Here is a 27267-nt window from a genome sequence, read left to right on the forward strand (position 1 = left end):
GACTACAAGTCAGGTTTACTTTAAGGCTAAGTTACAATCGCCTACGTCAGTAATAGCTCATGCCACAGGTTCTGTGGGAATGTCAGACCCAGTGGGTCGTGGAGTGTCTAAAACGCGGCTATATAGCCTTCATGTGCACCATGTTTGTGCACGTTTACACGTTATAAATGGTGGCGCCATCAGCATTTAGCTTTGGGCTGCCTACTGTTACAAGTATCAAACAGCTCTCCCGCCCACGAGGGAAGCTTTGGTACGTCCCAAGAGTACTCCAGTGACCCCTAGTGGATGATAAAGAAAATAGGATTTTGGTACTTACCAGGTAAATCCTTTTCTTTGAATCCATAGGGGGCACTGGACGCCCACCCAGAGCAGTTTTACCTGGGTTGTGTTAAGCTCAAGGGAGCTTAGGGTAACAAGTTTTACTTCATTGATATTAAGCTCAAAGGAGCTTATGGTAACACATTTTCACCGATTGGTTCAAATTATAAAGTTCTATCGGTTATGGTGTCAACTGTTTAGTTGACAGTAAGGTTATGGGTCAACATTGTGTTGTCCGTTATGTTATAGGTATTCTCCATTGTCAACCTCTCTATATCGTTCCTGTTCGCTCAGTAAAAAACACTGAGGTCGTACACTGAGGTACTCGGGGATATGGAGGGGGGGGAGGGTCCTAAATTTAAATATTCAGTGCCCTTGTTCGGCTACGCCCGTCCATATCCCAAGAGTACTCCAGTGCCCCCTATGGATTCAAAGAAAAGGATTTACCTGGTAAGTACCAAAATCCTATTTTTAAATCCCGGGTAAGACTCATACCAGCCACACCAATCACACCGTATAACTCGTGATACAATACCCAGTTAACAGTATGATAACAACAGACCCTCTCAACAGATGGCTCAACAATAACCCTTTAGTTAAACAATAACTATATACAAGTATTGCAGACAATCCGCACTTGGGATGGGCGCCCAGCATCCACTACGGACTACGAGAAATAGAATTACCGGTGAGTAAATTCTTATTTTCTCTGACGTCCTAAGTGGATGCTGGGACTCCGTAAGGACCATGGGGATTATACCAAAGCTCCCAAACGGGCGGGAGAGTGCGGATGACTCTGCAGCACCGAATGGGCAAACTCTAGGTCCTCCTCAGCAAGGGTGTCAAACTTGTAGAATTTAGCAAACGTGTTTGACCCCGACCAAGTAGCTGCTCGGCAAAGTTGAAGAGCCGAGACCCCTCGGGCAGCCGCCCAAGAAGAGCCCACCTTCCTCGTGGAATGGGCTTTTACCGATTTAGGATGCGGCAGTCCAGCTGCAGAATGTGCAAGCTGAATCGTACTACAGATCCAGCGAGCAATAGTCTGCTTTGAAGCAGGTGCACCCACCTTGTGGGGCGCATACAGGATAAATAGCGAGTCAGTCTTTCTGACTCCAGCTGTCCTGGAAACATAAATTTTCAGGGCCCTGACTACGTCCAACAACTTGGAAGCCTCCAAGTCTTTAGTAGCCGCAGGCACCACGATAGGCTGGTTCAGATGAAAAGCTGATACCACCTTACGGAGAAATTGGGGACGAGTCCTCAATTCTGCCCTATCCATATGGAAAATCAGATAAGGGCTTTTACATGACAAAGCCGCCAATTCTGATACACGCCTGGCCGAAGCCAAGGCCAACAACATGACCACTTTCCACGTGAGATACTTCAATTCCACGGTTTTTAGTGGCTCAAACCAATGTGACTTAAGGAAATCCAACACCACGTTGAGATCCCAAGGTGCCACTGGAGGCAAAAAAGGGGGCTGAATATACAGCACTCCCTTAACAAAAGTCTGAACTTCAGGCAGTGAAGCCAGTTCTCTCTGGAAGAAAATCGATAGAGCCGAAATCTGGACCTTAATGGAACCCAATTTTAGGCCCATAGTCACCCCTGACTGTAGGAAGTGCAGGAAACGGCCCAGCTGAAATTCCTCCGTTGGGGCCTTCCTGGCCTCACACCACGCAACATATTTTTCGCCATATGCGGTGATAATGGTTTGCGGGTACTTCCTTCCTAGCTTTAATCAGCGTAGGAATGACTTCCTCCGGAATACCCTTTTCCTTCAGGATCCGGTGTTCAACCGCCATGCCGTCAAACGCAGCCGCGGTAAGTCTTGGAACAGACAGGGCCCCTGCAGCAGCAGGTCCTGTCTGAGCGGCAGAGGCCATGGGTCCTCTGAGATCATTTCCTGAAGTTCCGGGTACCAATCTCTTCTTGGCCAATCCGGAACAATGAGTATAGTTCTTACTCCTCTTCTCCTTATTATCCTCAGTACCTTTGGTATGAGAGGAAGAGGAGGGAACACAAACCGACCGGTACACCCACGGTGTCACTAGAGCGTCCACAGCTATCGCCTGCGGGTCTCTTGACCTGGTGCAATATCTTTCTAGCTTTTTGTTTAAGCGGGACGCCATCATGTCCACCTGTGGCCTTTCCCAACGGTTTACAATCAGTTGGAAGACTTCTGGATGAAGTCCCCACTCTCCCGGGTGGAGGTCGTGCCTGCTGAGGAAGTCTGCTTCCCAGTTGTCCACTCCCGGAATGAACACTGCTGACAGTGCTAACACGTGATTTTCCGCCCATCGGAGAATCCTTGTGGCTTCTGCCATCGCCGTCCTGCTTCTCGTGCCGCCCTGTCGGTTTACATGGGCGACTGCCGTGATGTTGTCTGACTGGATCAGTACCGGCTGGTTTTGAAGCAGGGGTTTTGCCTGACTTAGGGCATTGTAAATGGCCCTCAGTTCCAGAATATTTATGTGTAGGGAAGTCTCCTGACTTGACCATAGTCCTTGGAAGTTTCTTCCCTGTGTGACTGCCCCCCAGCCTCGAAGGCTGGCATCCGTGGTCACCAGGACCCAGTCCTGTATGCCGAATCTGCGGCCCTCCTGAAGATGAGCACTTTGCAGCCACCACAGCAGAGACACCCTGGTCCTTGGAGACAGGGTTATCAGCCGATGCATCTGAAGATGCGATCCGGACCACTTGTCCAACAGGTCCCACTGAAAGGTTCATGCATGGAACCTGCCGAATGGAATTGCTTCGTAGGAAGCTACCATCTTTCCCAGGATCCGCGTGCAGTGATGCACCGACACCTGTTTTGGTTTTAGGAGGCCTCTAACTAGAGATGACAGCTCCTTTCTCCTCCGGGAGAAACACTTTTTTCTGTTCTGTGTCCAGAACCATCCCCAGGAACAGTAGACGTGTCGTAGGGACCAGCTGTGACTTTGGAATATTTAGAATCCAGCCGTGCTGTTGTAGCACCTCCCGAGATAGTGCTACCCCGACTAACAACTGCTCCCTGGACCTCGCCTTTATCAGGAGATCGTCCAAGTACGGGATAATTAAAACTCCCTTCTTTCGAAGGAGTATCATCATTTCGGCCATTACCTTGGTAAATACCCTCGGTGCCGTGGACAAACCAAACGGCAAGGTCTGGAATTAGTAATGGCAGTCCTGTACCACAAAACGGAGGTACACCTGGTGAGGTAGGTAAATGGGGACATGTAGGTAAGCATCCTTGATGTCCAGTGATACCATGTAATCCCCCTCGTCCAGGCTTGCAATCACCGCCCTGAGCGATTCCATCTTGAACTTGAACCTTCTTATATAAGTGTTCAAGGATTTTAAATTTAAAATGGGTCTCACCGAACCGTCCGGTTTCGGTACCACAAACATTGTGGAATAGTAACCCCGTCCTTGTTGAAGGAGGAGTACCTTGATTATCACCTGCTGAGAATACAGCTTGTGAATCGCCTCCAGCACTGCCTCCCTGTCCGGGGGAGCTGTCGGCAAGGCTGATTTGAGGAAACGGCGAGGGGGAGACGTCTCGAATTCCAGCTTGTACCCCTGAGATACTACTTGTAGAATCCAGGGATTCACCCGTGAGCGAGCCCACAGGTCGCTGAAGTTCTTGAGACGGGCCCCCACTGTACCTGGCTCCGCCTGTGGAGCCCCAGCGTCATGCGGTGGACTTAGAGGAAGCGGGGGAGGACTTTTGTTCCTGGGAACTGGCTGTATGTTGCAGCTTTTTCCCTCTACCTCTGCCTCTGGGCAGAAAGGACGCGCCTCTAACCCGCTTGCCTTTCTGGGGCCGAAAGGACTGTACCTGATAATACGGTGCTTTCTTTGGCTGTGAGGGAACATGGGGTAAAAACGCTGACTTCCCAGCTGTCGCTGTGGAAACGAGGTCCGAGAGACCATCCCCAAACTCCTCCTCACCCTTGTAAGGCAAAACTTCCATGTGCCTTTTAGAATCTGTATCTCCTGTCCACTGCCGAGTCCACAATCCTCTCCTGGCAGAAATGGACATTGCGTTTATTTTAGATGCCAGCCGGCAAATATCCCTCTGTGCATCTCTCATGTATAAGACAGCGTCTTTAATATGCTCTACGGTTAGCAATATAGTGTCCCTGTCTAGGGTATCAATGTTTTCCGACAGGGAATCTAACCACGCAGCTGCAGCACTGCACATCCATGCTGAAGCAATAGCCGGTCTCAGTATAATTCCTGAGTGTGTATATACAGAATTCAGGCTAGCCTCCTGCTTTCTATCCGCAGGCTCCTTTAGGGCGGCCGTGTCCAGAGACGGTAGTGCCACCTTTTTTGACAGACATGTGAGCGCTTTATCCACCCTAGGGGATGTCTCCCAACGTGACCTGTCCTCTGGCGGGAAAGGGTACGCCATTAGTAACTTTTTAGAAATTACCAGTTTCTTATCGGGGGAAGCCCACGCTTCTTCACACACTTCATTTAATTCATCAGATGGGGGAAAAACCACTGGTAGCTTTTTCTCCCCAAACATAATACCCTTTTTTGTGGTACCTGGGGTAATATCAGAAATGTGCAACACATTTTTCATTGCCGTAATCATATAACGAGTAGCTCTATTGGAATGTACACTAGTCTCATCGTCGTCGACACTGGAGTCAGTATCCGCGTCGACATCTGTGTCTGCCATCTGAGGTAGTGGGCGTTTTAGAGCCCCTGATGGCTTTTGAGACGCCTGGGCAGGCACGGGCTGAGAAGCCGGCTGTCCCACCATCTGCTATGTCGTCAAACCTTTTATGTAAGGAGTTGACACTGTCGCGTAATTCCTTCCACATGTCCATCCATTCAGGTGTCGACCCCGCAGGGGGTGACATCACATTTATCGGCATCTGCTCCGCCTCCACATAAGCCTCCTCATCAAACATGTCGACACAGCCGTACCGACACACCGCACACACACAGGGAATGCTCTGACTGAGAACAGGACCCCACAAAGTCCTTTGGGGAGACAGAGAGAGAGTATGCCAGCACACACCAGAGCGCTATATAATGCAGGGATACACACTACACACAGTGATTTTTCCCCTATAGCTGCTATAATACACAGTTTGCGCCTAAATTTAGTGCCCCCCCTCTCTTTTTTACCCTATTGAGCCTGGAAACTGCAGGGGAGAGCCTTGGGAGCGTCCTTCCAGCGGAGCTGTGAGAGGAAATGGCGCCAGTGTGCTGAGGGAGATAGCCCCGCCCCCTTCTCGGCGGACTTCTCCCGCTTTTTTCAGGATATTTTTGGCAGGGGATTTTACACATATATAGTCTTACTGACTATATTATGTGTTTTTTTGCCAAGCTAAGGTACTCTTATTGCAGCCCAGGGCGCCCCCCACCCCCCCAGCACCCATCAGTGACCGGAGTGTGTGGTGTGCATGGGGAGCAATGGCGCACAGCTGCAGTGCTGTGCGCTACCTTAATGAAGACCGGAGTCTTCAGCCGCCGATTTCCTGGACGTTCTTCTTGCTTCTGGCTCTGCAAGGGGGACGGCGGCGCGGCTCCGGGACCGGACGACAGAGGCTGGGCCTGTGTTCGATCCCTCTGGAGCTAATGGTGTCCAGTAGCCTAAGAAGCCCAAGCTAGCTGCAAGCAGGTAGGTTCGCTTCTTCTCCCCTCAGTCCCTCGTAGCAGTGAGTCTGTTGCCAGCAGATCTCACTGAAAATAAAAAACCTAAATATACTTTCTTTTCTAAGAGCTCAGGAGAGCCCCTAGTGTGCAACCAGCTCGGCCGGGCACAAAATTCTAACTGAGGTCTGGAGGAGGGGCATAGAGGGAGGAGCCAGTGCACACCAGGTAGTCCTAAATCTTTCTTAGTTGTGCCCAGTCTCCTGCGGAGCCGCTATTCCCCATGGTCCTTACGGAGTCCCCAGCATCCACTAGGACGTCAGAGAAATAGAGCTCACAGAAGCTCTTCTAACCTAACTATTCTCACTCTGGATGTGTTTGTTGCCAACATTAGGGACTAAACACCAAACAAGAAAACAATTAGAAATAAAACCTAACTTAAAGCTAGGAGCAAAAGAAAAAAAAACGTGTGCCTTCACTCCAAGGCACAAAACTAAAACTGAGGAGTACTTCCTGTGAAGAGGGAGTTGATGGGAGGGGTTAGAGGGAGAGGAGTTCGTTCTTTTCATAGTTTGTGCCAAACTCCATACTCACACACTCTAACCCAAGTGTAAGTGCGCAGCGTCCCCCACATGGACGATAGAGAGAAGTAGGAGGAAGAGGGATATGGGTGGATGGAGGGACACATGGGTGGATGGAATGCCACTTGGAGAAGACACAGAAAAAAGCAGTGCAGGATTTAATCAGTCAACGAAGATTGCAAGTCTATTGAATGCTTTAGTTATTAAAAAGGGATCTGACAACTTTACGTGGATTGCACACACACACTATAATTATATATATATATATATATATATATATATATATATATATATATATATATAGATATATATATATATATATATATATATATATATATATATATATATAGAGAGAGAGAGAGAGAGAGAGAGATTTATAGATATATATATATTTATAGATAGAGATAGATAGAAGACTACCAGCGTCACTATGCAACCCTCCGTATAAACACTAATGTCAGAAACTTGCTATGTGTCCATGCATGCAGTCTCTCTATGTTGTCACTCCCTTGTATATAGAGGGCGTCAGCTGTATCTTAAATAAAATTAGCACTGGTATGTGTGCTAGGTAAAGAATTAAACAGAAAAAACGGATAAGATATTTCAAAGCGACCACTGGTGACATATATACATACGTAGACTGCGTGCTCATTTAAAAAAGATATAAGGTTTTATTACAATAATAGCACTAAAATTCAATAGAGAGATATAAAAGTAATAAAAGTAAAAAATCTACGTGAGGATGTAAAGACCTAAAATTGCTTATAAAAACAATATAGCGGTCATATAAAAAGTGTATATGTGCGGGATAAGGAACAATATTAAAAAAAAGCTTATTGAAAGAGGAAGAGTAGATCAGGTATCACCGAACGCGTTACGTCTGGTCAGACTTCATCAACGGGTGGTGTGAGAGTGGGACAGTACCTCTATATATACCCAGCCTAATGTGGGAATTGATTAACTACATCACTTCCTGTAATGAATACAATAAAATGCTTGGGGTGGCAAATCTCTAATTTAAAAAGGATCTAAATGTGCAGCAGTAAATGGTGAGCTGAACCACTAGGTTTATATTATAAAACAAATGCAATACAGTGATTTAAATGTCTAACATAATATATAATAAAAATATATACACAAAAGTATCATATATATCATTAACTTATGTATCGCTAAGATTATGACATTACCTACAATTAGTTAAGCATATCCATTAATATAATTTTAAGTATATCTCCTAATTTGTTAGGATATAACAAATTATATCTGCATCCAGGAACATTCTCAAAGTGTCTCCTTACTAAACAGGACGGAGACAAACATCTGTGGAAATGTGTATTCTTAAAATGAACAAAATTCCGCTACAATATGGCCGCTGCTACTATATTGCACTACACAGAACTGTCTGCAGTTACTAGACTCCACAAAGATGGCCACCGTAGATGGGAATCCATTGATGTAACCAAGCAACCATGAGCAAAGCCTGAATCGCTACCGCCAGAGCCGACGCATGCGCATTGCGGTTCTCCGGACACCGTAAATGGGGCGGAAATGCCGTCAAACGTGGCCAGGACAGGAAGTCCGCGACTTACAGCGTTTTTAGACATTTAAAACACTGTATTGCATTTGTTTTATAATATAAACCTAGTGGTTCAGCTCACCATTTACTGCTGCACATTTAGATCTTTTTGGAGATTTGCCACCCCAAGCATTTTATTGTATTCATTACAGGAAGTGATGTAGTTAATCAATTCCCACATTAGGCTGGGTATATATAGAGGTACTGTCCCACTCTCACACCACCCGTTGATGAAGTCTGACCAGACGAAACGCGTTGGATGATACCTGATCTACTCATCTTCAGTTAAGCTTTTTTAATATTCCTCCTTATCCAGCACATATACACTTTTTATATGACCGCTATATTGTTTTTTTTTTAGCAATATTAGGTCTTTATCTCCTCACATAGATTTTGAAATTTTATTCCTTTTATATCTCTGTATTGAATTTTAGTGCTATTATTGTAATAAAACCTTATATCTTTTTTTAAATGAGCAGACTACTTATGTATATATGTCACCAGTGGTCGCTTAGAGATAGGTTATCCGTATATATTATAATTATATATATATATATATATATATATATATATATATATATATATATATATATATATATATACATATACATACATACATACATACATACATACACACACATATACACATATACACATATACACACACACACATATACAGTTAAGCATAGATACATTTTGAATATTAGAAAAAAAAATTATGCAGTTGAAATGACTGTAGCCCAACATTTTAAGACAAATTATTGAACAACCTGATGTGTGAAATTAGCACTTACAGTTGGTCCGGGAGCCATTAAACTCATTGGTACAGGAATCATTGGAGTCCCTAAGAAAGTAAATGCATATATTTTACATTTTGTCTACATTTTGGGAACTTTATATAAACTTAAGAAAAAATGATCAATGCCACAAAAACCTAGGTAATCCAACTATTACTGTTATGATATATTGTAAGCTGCAGTTTATAGTTTGCAGGTTATAATAGGAATTTAATACCTTCCTTTTGTTGTAGTCCGTAGTGGCTACTGGGGAATAGTATTACCACCGTGGGGTATAGATCGGGTCCACTGGAGCCTGGCACTTTAAGAAATCAATAGGGGGGAAGCCGGTATACTGGCTTCTGCGGACTGCGGCCTACGCACCCACCTGAAGCCGGGGCCTCGATTTCCGGCGATACCCGTCGTGGAGGGCGTCCGCCCTTGGAGCCCCTGGAGTGCCCTCACGGGACCCCCATCCCTGCTTTAAACACCCGGACCTCCCTTACCTGGCACCGGGGATCGGCGGTGCTGCGGGAAGAGGAAGAATCCGGGCGGACGCGGCTGCGGGGGGCACGGAGCCCTGACGGCGGCGGCCATCTTGGACCTCGGGACCCGGGCGGAGAAGCGGAGGACCTGCGGCCTGGAGTGCCCGTCTGCGTGGGGGTGAGCCGCTTTCACCGACCCTTGCTCCCCGCTGCAGTCCCTCATCCTGCACCATACCCCACAGCACCCGCAGACGGCCGACGGCCCAGCCACGCTCGAGGGGTTGGACGCAGCTCCATCCCCCCCCTCCTGCGACCTTAATCACACTAAGGCTGAGGGGATCTCCTCCACTTCTGCTACTCACCTGGAAGCCGGCTCGGACCACCCTCAACCTCCGGCTCTCTGCAACCCGCTCCAGCGGCGGCCCTCTGAACGCTAATCTCTGTTAATAATGCACATCTCGGTGGCCTGGCACGGGAGGAGAGCAGTCGCAGCCTGAGAGAGCTCCTGCCTTATAACATCTAAAAACCCCTCCAGGACTGCTTAGACCTGCTCCTTATTATTACCCTCACCCACCAATCCTCCCCTCAACACCCCGCTCTCGCCAGACCTAAACCGGGGAGTCAGGGAGCACTCCCGCGGACTACGGCCTAAACACAAGGTGAAAGCCGGGACCTCGAGTTTGGCGGGGGTCGCACCGGAGGCCCGGAGACACCTATACCCAGCCAGATCCCCTTCAACACCCGCTCTCGTTAGACCAGGACCGCGGAGTCGGGGAGCACCGTGGACGCTCCCGCGGATTGCGGCCCGGTCACAGGGAGAAAGCCGGGACCTCGATTTTGGCGGCTGCCGCACCGGAAGTCCGGAGACTCAGCAGACACCCGCCTCCCTACCAGATCTCCGGGAACTGCGGTAAGTCTCTCGGCGCCATCACCAACACGAAAGGGATAGGGCCACAAACAACACCCCAGTGATTAGAAAGGACGCTCCCGCTGAGCGCGGCCCAGTGAAGATAAAAACCGGGGCCTCCATCTCGGTCGCTGTCGCGCCGAACACCCGGCGACCCCACCGACGCCCACCTCCCGGCCGGACTCAGGGAGACCGTGAAGAGACCCCTGGCAATATCTCTCACACCCTTATCAGAGTGGGACCGAGGCCACGGACGCCGGCCCGCTGGATCAGAGGGAGAACTAGGGAGATGACCACCGCGTCCCCCTAACAACATCCACAGACCCTGCTGACCGCCTGGCTGGTGGCGCCCGACCCCAAAGCGGACCAGACAAGAACCGGGGCCTTGCTTTGCCCATTGCCACATCGGACACCCGGAAGTCCCGCCGCCCTAGAAAACTTTTAGAGGCCGAGGCAAGACACTCAACACCGGCACCCCACCTCTGAGAGACCGAAGCCGCAGACACCAATCCGCTGCATCGAGGGAAGACCGACGGCGCACACAGACCCTACAACACGCCTGAATAGTGACACCTAACTTCACGGCGGCTGTGGAAATAAATCATTAAATCCACCACAACCCTTATCCTTACCTCTGATAACCTCCCCAACATCTATCAAGAGATACCGGTGACCCCCCCCACCCTGATCTCTGCAGTAGTGCGCTAGATGCCACAGTCGATGAACACCTGCAACGCACTAAATGAAGACCTGCAATAAATGACCACCTAGCACATGAGACCCATCACATCATTTACTACCTAAGCACCTAGTGTCTTTAGCCTTAACCCCCTCCTCTGGGCGATCCTGCATGGAAAAATTCTTGATTCCTCTACCTGTAATGCCCGCAGGGACTGATCAGCAAGCTCGAGAGGACACCCCGGAAATAGACACATCGGACTCGGATCACTCTACTACACGCTCGCATTCCAGAAGCTCCCGCAAATCCAAACCGCCTGCTAAACAACCCAAAATGAAACAAAGACCTACTGGCGGTACTAGGCCCTCTTCTCGACGAGAAACTAGCGGGCATAAAGGAGGCTATCGAATCATCATCAACTCTATTAACCCAACACTCCACTCGCCTTGATGAGGCAGAGCAAAGGATCTCGGCCCTAGAGGATGACCTGACTGAAGCTCAAAGATCCCTACAGGCGAAACAACTCGAAGTCGCGGATCTCTCGGATAAACTCGATGACCTGGAAAATCGTAGCAGACGAAACAACCTACGAGTCATCGGTATCCCCGAATCCGTAAAAGGCCACGAACTCATGGATCTCCTCTCGCTAACCATCCCAGAACAACTGTCCATGAACCTCAAGGGATCTCCTCTGATCATCGAAAGAGCACACAGATTAGGCCCGGAACGGAAAAACTCATCAGGCCGCCCACGCCCGGTCATCATGAGGATCTTAAATTACGCAGATAAAACGAGACTCCTAGACCAATACCGAAAAATAAGCAATCTGTCGTTCAACGGAGAACGCCTTCTCATCTTTCAAGACTTCTCAGCTGTAGTGGCGGCGAAACGCAAAGACTTTGCCCCCATATGCAAACACCTCTTTGAGGCAAAGATCAAATTTGCACTACTATATCCAGCACGCCTCAGAGTCTTTGAAGATGGACGCCCAAAGTTCTTTGAAGATCCAGACGAAGCTAGGCTGCATTTCGCCCTTCCTTCCACTTGATCATCACGTGACTCTTTTCAATAATGGCTAAACACTATCCGAACCTTAATTTCGGGTCTCAGATGCAGAATACACGGAGTGCGAATATCCCGCACCCATGTATATTTTCTGTTGTTTAGGTTTCCATAGCTGGAAACTACTTATGTTATTGTTTATATGTTTTGTTGGTTGTGCCTGCCTGGGTAGGGACCCCCTCCCCCCACTGGGAGACTCCCCCCCCGTTCGCTGGGTCGGGGTGGGACCCCATCTTATCCTTTCAACCCTACTAATGATATTTTTCCCGATGGGAGTGGGATAATATGCCCTCCGACTCCCACCCACAAACTCCTATAGACGTAGACCCAGTGGCCACAACACTCCACACGGTATCTTGGAACGTAGAGGGCCTTAATCACCCGGTCAAACGGAAAAAAGTGCTGACTCATTTGAAATGTATGTCTCCTCAGATTGTATTTTTACAGGAGACGCACTGGTTAGATGATCCTAGACACACCCTCCGTGCCCCGTGGATAGGAAGTTGCATATCGTCTCCCTATCACACGAAAGCCAGGGGTGTAGCGATTCTAATACATACCAACCTACAGCACACAATCCTCAGAAAACAACTTGACCCAGAGGGTAGATTTTTATTATTAGATATAAACATCCAAAACACAACATACACTCTCCTCAACGTATATGCACCAAATACTTCACCTGATTCTTTTTTTGCAGACCTGCTATCGACCCTTATTACCTGGGGAGGCCAAAACTTGATAGTTGGCGGGGACTTTAACACGGTCGTCGACCCATCCATGGACAGATCTAGGGTAAGTGTTACTACCTCTACTTCCCACACACACCTGCTCTCCTCCTTCTGTACCCAACTAAACCTCCTAGACCCGTGGAGAATACTCCACCCCACCCAAAAAGACTATTCCTTTTACTCCCACCCTCATTCATCCCACTCCAGAATCGACTACATCTTCACCGGCACCAATCTTCTACCCAAAATCACTCACACATCTATCGAAAACATTATCATCTCGGACCACGCCCCTATATCTCTCCGCCTCCAGCTAGGATCACAAGAACGCACCGCCTTGAGATGGCGATTTCCAGCCTATCTCCGCCAGTCCACTGACTTTACGCTTCACCTCAAACAGTCCTGGCATAACTACACCTCGGACAATGGCGCCCAACAATCAGACTCACCAATCTTTTGGGGGGCGGCAAAGGCCGTCCTGAGGGGACACATCATGTCCTATACACACGCCAAACGGAAAAAAATTTCCTCCCAACTACACGCCCTGAGCTCCACCCTCACCTCTACATACCGTAGCTACACACAACATGACACCCCCGCCCACAAAGAGGCATACCTCTCAGCCAAGCTAGTATATGATACATTCCTCACGGAACGGGCTCAGCTCTCCTACGACTATCAGCGGAATAGACTCCATAGATGGGGTAACAAATCAGGCAAATTATTAGCAAATCTAATCAAAGGACCCAAATCTCGTAACTGGGTCAATGCGATCACACACGCGGACAAATTGACCACATCCCCTGACCTCATTTGTTCAGAATTTAGAAACTTCTACCAATCTCTATATACCAAAGGCCCTGATGATTCGGCTGCCAACCACTCATTTTTGAAAGAGGCAGACCTCCCCATTTTGACTCAAGAGGAGAGAGAATCCCTAGATAAACCGATAACAGTGGAGGAGGTGGTGGAGGTCATTAAGACCCTACCGAACAATAAAAGCCCCGGCCCAGATGGTTATGGAGCGGAATTTTATAAAATACTAAGAGACGAACTCGCCCCTACCCTCACATCACTCTATAACCATATTCTCACCTCCAAACAAATCCCCATTAGATTTAACGAAGCCACAATTATTGTAATACCAAAACCAGGCAAAGACCCCTCCCTGCCTGGGTCTTACAGACCAATCTCACTCCTTAACCAAGACTTCAAAGTCCTCACCAAATTGATGGCCAACCGACTACAGCTATGCCTTTCCCGTATTATATCGCCAGCGCAGATGGGATTTCTTAAACACAGACAATCAGTACGTGGCATCAGAGTGGCGCTGGCAGCCATCACCCACTCCCACACCAACAATATCACAGACAACATCCTAATCAACCTGGACGCTGAAAAAGCCTTTGACAAAATTGCCTGGCCAAACTTAGCAAGAGTTCTACTCTACCAGCAATTTGGCGAGACGTTTCGGGGACTGGTTGAATCTCTCTACATTAACCCATCTGCGCAGGTGATAGTCAACAATACCCCCTCCCCACCCTTTCTCCTAGAGAGAGGAACTAGACAGGGCTGCCCCCTCTCCCCCCTCCTCTTCAACATCGCCCTAGAACCCCTTATACGATATATCATCAACTTACCCACCTTTCACGGTATAAAAATTGGCAATAGGGAAATTAAACTTATGGCATTCGCAGACGACATCCTCATACTTACCTCTAATCCACGACAGTCGGTAATGGCACTTCAAGAAGCTATTGCCCGTTTTTCCTCTTTTGCAGGCTTCACCGTCAATTTTGACAAGTCGGAAGCATTGGCCATATTTCCCCAGATCACCAAAGGCTGGGATACCCCCTTCCCATTCCGATGGGCTAGCACCCACATTACATACTTAGGCATCATACTTCCCGCTGACCCCACCCATCTATACACTGACAACATCCACCCAATCCTCAATAAGATCCAGACAGAACTCACGCTATGGCAAACACTACCTTTAAATCTATTGGGACGCTGTAATTTGGTCAAGATGGTTAGTTTCCCCAGACTGCTCTACGCCCTGCAGATGTTGCCCATCATACTCTCAAAAGCTGATGTATCTCATCTTAACTCCTCGATATCGAAATTTATCTGGGCCAATAAACGACCCAGGATAAGTCTATTTAAATTAACCCAAACAATACAGAACGGGGGGGTGAATCTGCCGAGCGTGGAACAGTACAACCATGCTTGTCTCCTCCGATTTGCCGTGGACTGGATCCACGGAACATCCACCTTTACCGACTCACTAGTTGACTCCCAATTCTGTACTCCCCTATCCCTCAGCTATATCCTCCATGCAAACAAATCTGAAATATCCAACCTTCGTCTGGATAACCCTCTATTAACCTCAACTATTATAGCATGGAGACTCTCCCGCAGATCTCTCAAGCTACACCACACCTACTCACTTTTTCTTCCTTTAGTCGGAAACACACAATTCCAAAATGCTCAGGCCCACATCCCCTTTACCAATTGGCACGCTTTAGGTATCACATGTATAGGAAACCTCCTCGACTCCAACAAAAAAATACTCACTTTCACGGAGATATCAACCAAATATGGAATTAGCCCCCGCCATCGCTTTCATTTTTACCAAATATCACACTATATACAGTCGACTCTCTTACATCTTACTCCCCCAGACCTGGTCAACTCTCTAGACACACTTCTGCGCACAGGGACCTGCTCCATCTCAGCAATATATACCCGCATACGCACGGAACATATACCCACCACAGATCTCACACAAATACAAACATGGTCCACCCAAATCCCATCCATGTCCCCGGAGAACATAATGGATAGCTTTGCGAGCTCCCTTAAACTTATCCCCGCCAGCCTCTATCAAGAAATGACATACAAAATACTACACAGAGCCTACATATCACCAAGGAGGAGCCATCTGATGGGCTTGTCCGACTCGGCTAAATGCTTAAAATGCTCTTCACTAATAGCAGATCTTATGCACTGTTTCTGGCACTGCTGCCATATTTAAGAATTTTGGACAGAACTACATACATATGGAACTGCCGAGTTGGGCTTGCGCTTTCAATGCACTGCCTCCTGGGCGCTATTCGGGCATATCCGTGATCAAAACGATATTCCCTCTCGAGACACGAAACTAATTATGATCCTCTCAGCGGTGGGCAGAAAGGCCATATTACAACAATGGATATCCAATACCCCCCCCACACTACCTCTAGCTACCTCCAGACTATTATTCCTATTCACGATGGACTGGCTAGAGACCTCCCTTAACAAAGAAATATTAACCCCCACCCTGTTTCACTGCTGGCGACGATTTATCAACACACTACCTACCCCGACAAAAATAGCCATCAAACAAAGCTTTCACTGCACCACCTGGTACGGACACCAGATCCTAGCAGACGACCCCCCCATTGCGCTTCCATGAATACACTCTAGCCTCCTCTCTTCTTCCTCACCTTCCATTCTTCTCTTGTTCTCATGCTTTCTACCCCCTCTCATCACCTCAACTCTGATTGCCAACACTCGACCCTCAAGCTCTCACATCCACCTCCCCCTACTCCCTAACACTGGACACCTATCGTCTATCTCTTCTTATCACACTGTTGATATCTCCGTGGATGGGTCGGCGGCTCCTGGGCCCAGGCAGGTACGGTTATTATCAATAATGTTAATAATGTTGTTGATATTGTTAGTGTTTTTATTATTTTAGGATTTAGCGATCCCCAAAGGGGGAGCCGCATTAATATGCTTTACTGTTAGGCAAAGAATCTGCTAATTAGCAGGGACACATTAGCTGTCCCATCATATTTCATGTTTCTTAATTTTGCTATTTGGTTACACAACACCAGGATATAACATATATCTAGACATCTCGATGTAAAAAGTGAAAATGCGAGGTTCTCTGTTTTTGGATATTCTTTTTCTTTTTATACACGACTGTTCCGGGTGGCTAATGTGGCCCCAGGTGCAGTTGAACTATATGTCATTCATATGCCATTACCTGTTATGTTTCAATATGCCTTTTTGACCTCAATAAAAATATTTTGGAAAAGAAATCAATAGGGTGCGTGCTGGCTCCTCCCATCTATGCCCTTCCTAGCAGACTCAGTCTAGGAAACTGTGCCCTAGGAGATGAACATACTTTGAGAGAAGGATATAACACAAAAGCGGTGAGGTAATGAACCAACACACAAACAATAAGATAGCAGAGCTAACCAGAACAGAGGAAAGTAATGTTTACTATAGAAGGATAGCAACGCTAACCAAACATGGAACAGGGAAGCCACAGCAAACCCATCCAAGAACACTTACAACCAGGTAAGCAGAAAAACGAAGCACAGAGGCGGGAGCCCAGTATCCACTACGGACCACGAGAAAAGGAATTACCCGTAGGTATTAAATTCCTATTTTCTCTAACGTCCTAGTGGATACTGGGGAATAGTATATTACTATGGGGACGTCCCAAAGCTCACAGAACGAGTGGTACACTGCTGAGATACCTGCAAAACCGCCTGACCAAACTGAAGGTCATCCTTGGCCAAGGTGTCGAACCTATAGAACTTAACGAATGTGTTCACCCCAGACCAAGTAGTTGCATGGCACAACTGTAAAGTCGAGACACCCTGGGCAGCCGCACAGGAAGAACCAACCGACCTCATGGAGTGGGCCTGAACAGAACTCGGCAACAGCAAAGCCATCGAAGTATGGGCTTGTTGGATAGTCAATCTGAGCCAACGAGCAATGGACTGCTTGGAGGCAGGACGACCAATTTTCGTAGCATCATAAAGGACGAAAGGCGAGTCAAGACTTCCTGTGATGAGCAGTCCTTTTGACGTAAATTCTCAAAGCCCTCAAAACGTCCAGGGACTTTGGAGCAAGAGAAGCGTCGGATAACGCAGGAACCACAATAGGTTGATTCACAAGAAAAGCAGACACCACTTCCGGCAAAATCTGTAGGCGAGTTCTGAGCTCCGCCCTATCCTCATGGAACACAGAGTATGGACTCATACAGGACAAGGACCCCAATTCAGACACTTGTCGAGCCGAAGCCAAGGCCAGTAACATAACAGTCTTCCACGTTAGGTATTTTAAGTCAACCCTATGTAAGGGTTCAAACCAATCTGATTGGAGAAAGGTCAATACAACATTGAGGGTGGTTGAATGTGCAATACCCCCTTGAGAAAGGTTTGTACTTCAGGAAGTACCGGCAGTTGTTTGTTTCTGGAAGAAGATAGAGAGCCGAAATCTGAAACTTGATGGAGCCTAACCGTAGGCCCTTATCCACTCATGCTTGCAGGAACAGGAGAAAACGGCCCAAACGAAACTCCACAGGAGAACATTTTCGACCCTCACACCAAGAAACCTACTTCTTCCAAATAAGGTGGTAATGTTTGGCGGTAACCACCTTACGGGCCTGAACCATAGTGGAATCCACCTTGGATGGAAGACCCTTCCTGGTCAAGACCTCCCTCTCAACTTCCAGGACGTCAGAACGTAGCCGCTCTAAGTCTGGATATACGAACGGTCCTTGCTGAAGAAGGTCTATGAGAAGAATCAAATGCCAGGGATCCTCCAACGACAGGGTCAGGAGGTCCACATATTAGGCCCGTCGTGGCCAATCCGGAGCAATGAGAACTCCCTGTACTCTTTCCTTTTTGAGATCTCTAGGGATTAGAGGAATTGGAGGAAACAGGTAAACGAACCGGTAAGTCCATGGCGTCATCAGAGCGTCTACCGCCACCGCCTGCAGGTCCCTCGTTCTGGAGCAGTAACGACGCAGCTTCTTGTTGAGACAAGAAGCCATCAGGTCTATCTGTGGACAACCCCACAGATAAACAAGTTGTTGAAACACCTGAGGGTGGGGGACCCATTCCCTTGGATGGAGGTCGTGCCTGCTGAGGGAGTCTTCTTCCCAGTTGTCCAACCCTGGAATGTAAACGGCTGAGATGGCCCTTGCGTTGGCTTCCGCCCAGAGGATTATTCTTGACACCTCTTCGCATTGCAGCCTGCTTCTTCTTCCTCCCTGTCAGTTGATGTACGCTACTGCCGTGGCGTTGTCCGACTGCACCTGGATAGCCTGAATCCGAAGGATGTATGAGGCCTGTATTAGAGCACTGTAAATTGCCCTGAGTTCCAGGATGTTAATAGGAAGAGCAGATTCTTGAATCGACCATGTTTCCCCTGGAACTGCACTCGAGTCACAGCCCCACAACCCCGGAGGCTGGCATCTGTTGTCAACAGCGTCCATGACTGTCTGTTGAAACTCCGAACCTCCACCAGATGGTTTACTTGTAGCCACCATAGCAGGGATATCCGTGCTTTCAGTGACAGGGTTGTATGCTGATGAATGTGCAGTTGAGATCCCGACCATTTGTCCAACAAATCCAGTTGAAACGGTCGCGCATGGAACCTGCTGAACTGTAACGCTTCGTAGGAGGCTACCATATTGCCCAGCAAGCGAATGCACAGATGAATTGAGGCCACGCGAGGTTTTAGCACCGACCGGACCATAGACTGAATAGTCAAAACATTGTCCATAGGAAGGTAAACGTTCTGAGACACCGTACCCAGGATCATCTCCAGGAACTTAATTCTCTGAGACTGTTCCAAGTGAAATTTCTGGAAATGGAATATCCAACCATAATCCGTAAACAAACGAGCAGTCAAGTCGATACTGTGCAGCAGCTGTTCCCTGAACACCGCTTTTATCAGGAGATCGTCTAGGTACGTAATTATTTGGAAACCCCTCATACGCAGTTGTAGCATCATTTCCACCATGACTTTGTGAATACCCTTGGGGCTGTAGAGAGACCAAACGGTAAGGCCTGGAACTGGAAATTCTGGTCCACAATCGCGAACCTAAGACGCTTGGAGAGGAGGCCAAATTGGGATATGTAGGTATGCGTCCTTTATATCCAGGGACACCAGAAACTCCCCCTCCTCTAGATTCGCTATCACTGCTCTTGGATATTCCATCTTGAAACTGAACACCTGATGATACGGGTTCAAGGATTTGAGGTTCAAGATCGGGCGTACAGAGCCACCCGGCTTCGGAACCACAAAGACTTGAGTAAAACCCCTTTGTGTGCAGCTGAGGATGCACTGGAACAGTAACTCCTGTAGAAAGCAGCTTTTGTACTGCCTGCTGTAAGGAAACCCTTGCTTCCTGTGAAGCTGGAAAGCCTGCCCTGAAGAATCTAAGAGGAGGGAGTTCCTGGAATTCCAGCCGGTATCCTTGGGATATGAGGTACCTCACGCAAGGATCCCGGTAGGACTCTGCCCATATGTTGGCGAAGTGTTAAAGGTGAGCCCCTACCTGAAAGTCACCTAGCTGCTGGGGCCAACAGTCATGCGGAGGGCTTTGTGGAAGAAGCTCCTGAGGCCTTGTCCGCATCTCCAGCAGCTGCTGGTTTACGGGACTTACCACAAGTTCCTCTAGCAGCATTGGAGGCACCTCTGGCTTTGTCTCTGAATCTGGCAACCCAAAAGGACTGCAGGGAAGGTCCAGGGTAGAGACGCCTGGCAGGTGGCGGGGCAGATAGCAGAAAATAGGATTTTAATTACCTCCCGGTAAATACTTTTCTTGTAGTCCGTAGGAGGATGCTGGTGTCCACATTAGTACCAATAGGAATAGATGGGTCCCTTGGGAGCCATGGGCACTTTAAGAGTTTAATAGTGTGGACTGGCTCCTCCCTCTATGCCCCTCCTAACAGACTCAGTTTAGAAACTGTGCTGGAGGAGACGGACATACTTTGAGAGAAGGAAATACACACAGATAGTGGTGAGAGTCACACCAGCTCACACATAACAAGGCAAACCAGGCTAAACAACCTGTCAACTGCAGCAACAGCTGAACAACAGTACTGAACCAAGTAACAAGGCAGTACTGAACCAAGTAACAAGGCAGTACTGAACCACGTAACTACTGCAGGATAACGAAGCGCTGGGCGGGTGCCCAGCATCCTCTACAAACTACGAGAAAAAGATTTACCGGTAGGTAATTCAAATCCTATTTTCTCTTACGTCCTAGAGGATGCTGGGGTCCACATTTGTACCATGGGGATGTACCAAAGCTCCCAGTACAGGAGGGAGAGCGCGGAGGCTCCTGCAGAACTGATTGACCAAACTTTAGGTTCTCAGAGGCCAAAGTATCGAACTTGTAGAACTTGGCAAACGTGTTCGACCCTGACCAAGTAGCCACTCGGCAAAGCTGTAAAGCCGAGACACCCCGGGCAACCGCCCAGGAAGAATCCACCTTACGAGTAGAGTAAGTGCCGTAGAATAAGCATACTGAATAATAAACCTGATCCAGCGAGAAATCGTCTGCTTAGAAGCAGGACACCCAACCTTGTTGGGATCATAAAGGAGAAACAGAAAGTCTGACTTCCTGTAACGCACAGTCCTCTTCAGATAACTCTTCAAAGCCCTCACAACATCCAAGGACTTTGAGGGAATTGAGGAGTCAGTAGCCACTGGCACCACAATAGGTTGGTTGACATGAAAAGAAGACACAATCTTAGGAAGAAACTGCTGACGCATCCTGAGCTCAGCTCTATCCTCATGGAAAATTAAGTAGGGGCTTTTACAGGACAAAGCCCCCAATTCTGACACACGTCTAGCAGATGCTAATACCAACAGTGTGACAGCCTTTCAAGTGAGAAACTTGACCTCCACCTCCTGTAAAGGCTCGAACCAATCCGATTGCAGGAACTGCAGCATCACATTAAGATCCCAAGGTGCCGTAGGAGGCACAAAGGGAGGTTGGATGTGCAGAACCCCTTTCAAGAAAGTCTGGACCTCAGGATGGGCAGCCAATTGTTTCTGGAAGAAGATGGACAAGGCCGAAATCTGGACTTTTATGGAGCCCAGGCGCAGGCCCACATCCACCCCTGCTTGCAGGAAGAAGAGAAACCGTCCAAGTTGAAACTCCACCGTAGGAAACTTCTTGGATTCACACCAAGACACGTACTTTCCAAATCCGATGGTAATGTTTTGACGTTACTCCTTTCCTAGCCTGTATCAGGGTAGGAATAACTGTTCGGAATGCCCTTCCGAGCTAAGATCTGGCGTTCAACCTCCAAGCCGTTAAACGTAGTCATGGTAAGTCTTGATAAGCGAACGGCCCCGGTTGCAGAAGATCCACTCGAAGAGTAAGAGGCCTCGGATCTTACAGCAGTAACTCCAGAAGATCCACGTACCAAGCTCTTCTTGTCCAGTCCGGAGCAATGAGGATCGCCTGAACTCTTGCTTTCTTTATGAGTCTTAGAATTCTTGGGATGAGTGGAAGTGGAGGGAACACGTACACGGACCTGAACACCCCGGAGTTACAAGGGCGTCCACCGCCACTGCCTGTGGATACCGCGACCTGGAACAGTACCTCCGAAGCTTCTTGTTGAGGCGGGAGGCCATCATGTCTATTTGAGGTACACCCCAACGATTTGTCACCTCCGTGAACACCTCCGGATGGAGGCCCCACTCTCCCGGATGGAGATCGTTTCTGCTGAGGAAGTCCCCTTCCCAGTTGTCCACTCCTGAAATGAAGATTGCTGACAGCGCCACTGCGTGCTTTTCTGCCCAAAGGAGGATCTTCGTTACCTTCGATATTGCAGCCCTGCTCTTCATTCCGTCATGTCGGTTTATGTATGCAACCGTCGTCACACCGTCAGACTGCACATGAATGGCTTGATCTTGTAGAAGATGAGACGCTTGTAGAAGACCGTTGTATACGGCCCCTAGTTCCAGAATGTTCATTGGAATAATGGATTCCAGACATTACCACCTTCCTTGGAGGTTTCCCCTTGGATGACAGCGCCCCAACCTCTGAGACTTGCATCCGTGGTTAAAAGGATCCAGTTCTGAATCCCGAACCTGCGGCCTTCGAGAAGGTGAGGCATTTGTAGCCACCAGAGGAGCGAAATCCTGGCTTTCGGCGACAGCCGTATTCTCTGCTGCATGTGCAGGTGAGATCAAGACCAGTGGTCTAGGAGATCCAGTTGGAAGGACCGTGCATGAAATCTTCCGCACTACAGAGCATTGTAGGAGGCAACCATCTTCCCCAGAAGGCGAATGCACTGATGAACCGATACCCGGGCAGACTTCAAGACATCCCGGACCATTGGCTGTATCACCAACGCCTTCTCCACCGGTAGAAACACCCTCTGTACTTCTGTGTCGAGGATCATCCCCAGGAGACAATCTCCTGGTCGGTTCCAAATGTGACTTTGGAAGATTGAGGATCCATCCATGATCCCTGAGCAGTGGAGTTGTGAGAGCAATGGACTGAAACAACCTCTCCCTGGACGACGCCTTTATCAGCAGATCGTCCAGATATGGAATTATGTTCACTCCCCGTCTGCGGAATAGCACCATCATCTCTGCCATCACCTTGGTGAACACCCTCAGTGCTGTGGAGAGGCCGATTGGCAGTGCTTGGAACGGATGACAGTCCAGCAGTGCAAATCTTAGATTAGCCTGGTGAGGCGGCCAGATTGGAATGTGAAAGTACGCATCCTTGATATCCAGGTATACCAGGAATTCCCCCTCCTCCAGACCCGAGATCACCGCTCTCAGAGACTCCATTTTTTTAACTTGATTTCCCTCAAATAAGGGTTTAACGACTTCAGGTTCAAAATTGGGTCTGACCGAACCATCCGGTTTCAGTACCACAAATAGGTTTGAATAGTAACCCTCGCATTCCAGGTGAGGTGGATTCGGAACAATGACATTTGCCCTTTCCAATTTTTGAACGGCTTCCTGTAGGATAGCCCTGTCAGCAAAGCTCGTAAGCCTGATTTGAAGAATCTTGAAATTCCAGTCTGTACCCCCCTGGGACACAATATCCTGTACCCAGGGATTCAGGCCGAATGACACCCAGATGTGGCTGAAAAGTCTGAGTCTCGCTCCCACCTGCCCGCTCTCCAGGCTGAACAGTCCACCGTCATACTGAGGATTTTGAGAAAACAGAGCAAGGCTTCTGTTCCTGGGAACCTGCAGGTGCAGGTTTTCTGGATTTTCCCCGACCACCTCTGAAGAAAGTGGTAGGGGCTTTGGACTTCTTAACCTTTGCGGTCCGAAAGGACTGCATTGTAAGATGCAGAAGATTTCTTCGGTGTCTGAGTGGCTGAGGGAAGAAAGGTTGACTTACCCGCTGTTGCTGTGGAGATCCATGCATCCAAAGCTTCCCCAAAGAGAGCCTGACCTGTGAAGGGGAGGTTCTCCACACTTCTCTTGGATTCCGAGTCTGCAGACCATAGGCGCAGCCAGAGTCCCCTGCGTGCCGAGACAGCCATGGAAGAAGTCCTTGCAGTCAGATGACCAAGGTCCTTCATGGCCTCTACCATGAAACCTGCAGAATCCTGTATGTGGCGTAAAAACATTTCAATGTCACTTCTATCCATAGAATTGAATTCCTCTAGTAATGTGCCTGACCACTTTACTATGGCTTTAGAAATCTATGCACAGGCAATAGTGGGCCTTAACGTCATGCCTGAAGCAGTGTATAAGGATTTGAGCGTAGTCTCAATTTTGCGGTCTGCCGGTTCTTTCAAAGCGGTAGATCCAGGGACAGGTAAAACCACCTTTTTAGACAGTCTAGATACAGAAGCGTCTACTATAGGGGGGGTTTTCCCACTTTTTCCTATCCTCCTCAGGAAAGGGAAAAGCCACAAGAACCCTCTTTGGGATCTGGAATTTTTTCACAGGGTTTTCCCAGAATTTTTCAAATAACGCATTCAATTCCTTAGACGCAGGAAAAGTCAGGGAGGCTATCTTATGGTCTGTAAAGTAAGCCTCCTCGACCTGCTCAGGTGCTTAGTCAGTAATGTGTAACACATCCCTAATGGCCTCAATCATGAGCTGCACCCCCTTTGCAAGGGAGGCCTCGCCCCCGCCACATATCCCCCTCACCGTCTCCCGTATTAGAGTCGGTATCTGTGTCGACTTGCATTATCTGGGCAAGAGCACGCTTCCTTGGGTATATACCAGGGGAGTTTGAGGAGGCTGTGGGAACAGAATCAGACAAAACCTCTACAGATTTTCTCAAAACCTGTGTTTCAGTCTCATTATGCGTTATCCTAAATGAAATCTGGGATATCATCCCAAAGTGAAGCCAGCCACAACGGTTCGGATTCAGAAGGCTGAGACATGATATTACATTCCTGAGTACATGGAATGGATTCCTCTGGAGAAGATACATACTCTGCAGCATAAGACACAGAGTCCCTGGACATGGTAATGTGAGAAAATGTGCACATACAGGAAAATGTCACAGAGAGACAGAGTTAATGGAGCCAGCATCCACACAGCGCCCCAGTAGGCAGTTATATCATAAAAGCCTGGCGCTGACTGTGCAACCTTAATAGACTACACCAGAGGTTCCCAAACTGTGTGCCGTGGCTCCCTGGGGTGCCTCGGGACACTTGCAGGGGTGCCCTGGGTTGGTGGCCCAGGACCAATTCAAATTATTCATTGTCAATATAATAGGCAAAACCAGTGCTGGTGGCTGCCAGTCATAAAATATGTGGTCAAACAGAAGCAAATCTGGTCCCTCACCACACAACCGACCCTAAGGATGACATATAAACGCGATCTACTTAATGTAATATTTCTTTCTAAATTTCTCAATAAGAAATTTTTGGCCTAGGGGTGCCGAGAAAAAAATTCTGATATTCTAGGGCGACGTGATTCAAAAAAGTTTGGAAACCACTGGACTACACAGTTAACATTGTGAACAACCACTCTCCCCCCCTTGCTATAACCCCCTGGTACCGCACAGGATAGCTGGAGATGTGTGGAGGGTCAGCGCTCCCTGTCAGTGTCTCTGTGTGCTGTCTACAGGGAGAAAATGGCGCTGGTGAGCTGCTGGATCTGCTCTGAGAAGCTCCACCCCCTGTCATGGCGCCTCTATCCGCACTTTATGATTATACTGGCCTGAGGTAAATTACACAGCTGGCAGTAGAACACATTCCCTGATAGCTCAGTGACCAGTTTTAAGGGTGTTGCGCTGGCCCATGGCGCCCCTCACCTTAGTACCGATGAGCCCTCTGGAGCGCAGCCTTAACCCTGATGCCGCCATTCACACCTGCTCCCCTCTTGTCGAGTCACCGGTAATCTACTCACCACCGACGTCTTCTGGCTCTGTTAGGGGGTGGAGGCAAGCTGCGGGAGTGAGCAGTCGCCTCAGGGGCTAGCGATCATCACCCTCAGGAGCTCAGCGTCCTGTCGGCGGAGAAAGTCGCCATTAACCTCAGAGGGTTGGACACTACTACCCCCCCCCCCCCCCCCCTAAGTCCCACGAAGCAGGGAGGCTGTTGCCAGCAGCCTCCCTGTGTCTAACTCTATTTAAAAGAATAAAACTAGAAAAACTCCTATGGAGCTCTCCTAGCTGTGACCAGCTCCTCCGGGCACATATTCTAAACAGAGTCTGGTAGGAAGGGCATAGAGGGAGGAGCCACCCCACACTATTAAACTCTTAAAGTGCCCATGGCTCCCAAGGGACCCGTCTATACCCCATGGTACTAATGTGGACACCAGCATCATCTAGGATGTAAGAGAAATGTAGATTTACCTGCAGTTGCCCGAGATATCCACTTTGTCAGCTCTTCCCCAAACAAGGCATCACCTGTAAAAGGAAGGTTCTCAACCCCTTTTTTAGAATCAGCATCTGCAGACCATTGTCGCAGCCACAAGGCTCTACGAGCCAATACTGCCATAGCGGTGGTACTGCCGATAATGATACCAAGTTCTTTGACAGCCTCAAAGTTTGCAGCATCTTGGATGTGTTGGGAGTAATGTAACTTTCTCTTCCTGTGGTAGTGTAAGCAGCCCCTTCAGAATCTCATCAGACCATTTTACCATGCTCTAGAAATCCAACCGCATACTATGGTAGGTCGTTAGGCTACACCCACTGCAGAGTACACTGATTTAAGAGTGGTTTCAATCTTGCTATCAGCTGGGTCTTTAAGAGAAACAGCCCCAGGTACAGGTAAAAATATCTTACGTGAAAGCCTGGACAAAGAAGTTTCCATGGTCAGTGGGGTTTCCCATACTTTCCTATCCTCTGTAAGAAAGGGAAGGAATTTAATACCCGATCAGGGGTAATAAACTTTTTGTCAGGATTTATCCATGCTGCCTTAGCCAGGGAATCTAATTCTTTAGAAACCGGGAAGGTTGCAGAGGACTTTGGTTTCACATTAAAAAAACAATTCCTCTGTCTGCTCTTCCTCCTTATCAGGGATATTGAGCACCTCTCTAATGGCATAGATGAGGGCCTCAACACCTCGGGACAGGGAATTATCCTCGTCCACCCCAGCCTCTTCTTCATCAAACTCTGGTAGTTCAGAATCAGATTGTAATAATTGAGGGAGAGTGTTGTGTGAGAGACCAACAGGGGGGGTTAATAATGAAAATCATAGTTTTAAATGATTCCATCCACTCAGGTTCCTGCACATTACTTCCTTGTGAAAGAATTGAGCACTGGGTACACACGAGGGACCCCTGTGAGGAAGGTGTAAACCTAGCC

General features: G+C 48.2%; 1 protein-coding gene across 3 annotated transcripts in view; it reads right to left on the minus strand.

Moving 5' to 3' along the window:
* Window positions 1–27267, minus strand: part of RBM25 (RNA binding motif protein 25) — a 228273-nt gene that overhangs the window by 164046 nt on the left and 36960 nt on the right. For all 3 annotated transcript variants that reach the window (XM_063947680.1, XM_063947679.1, XM_063947678.1), the window contains exon 3: window positions 8871–8920. In XM_063947680.1, the coding sequence (XP_063803750.1) occupies window positions 8871–8920 (50 nt within the window). The remainder of the gene's footprint in view (window positions 1–8870; window positions 8921–27267) is intronic.

The sequence above is a fragment of the Pseudophryne corroboree genome, chromosome 12, assembly GCF_028390025.1.
Source record: "Pseudophryne corroboree isolate aPseCor3 chromosome 12, aPseCor3.hap2, whole genome shotgun sequence".
NCBI lineage: Eukaryota > Metazoa > Chordata > Amphibia > Anura > Myobatrachidae > Pseudophryne > Pseudophryne corroboree.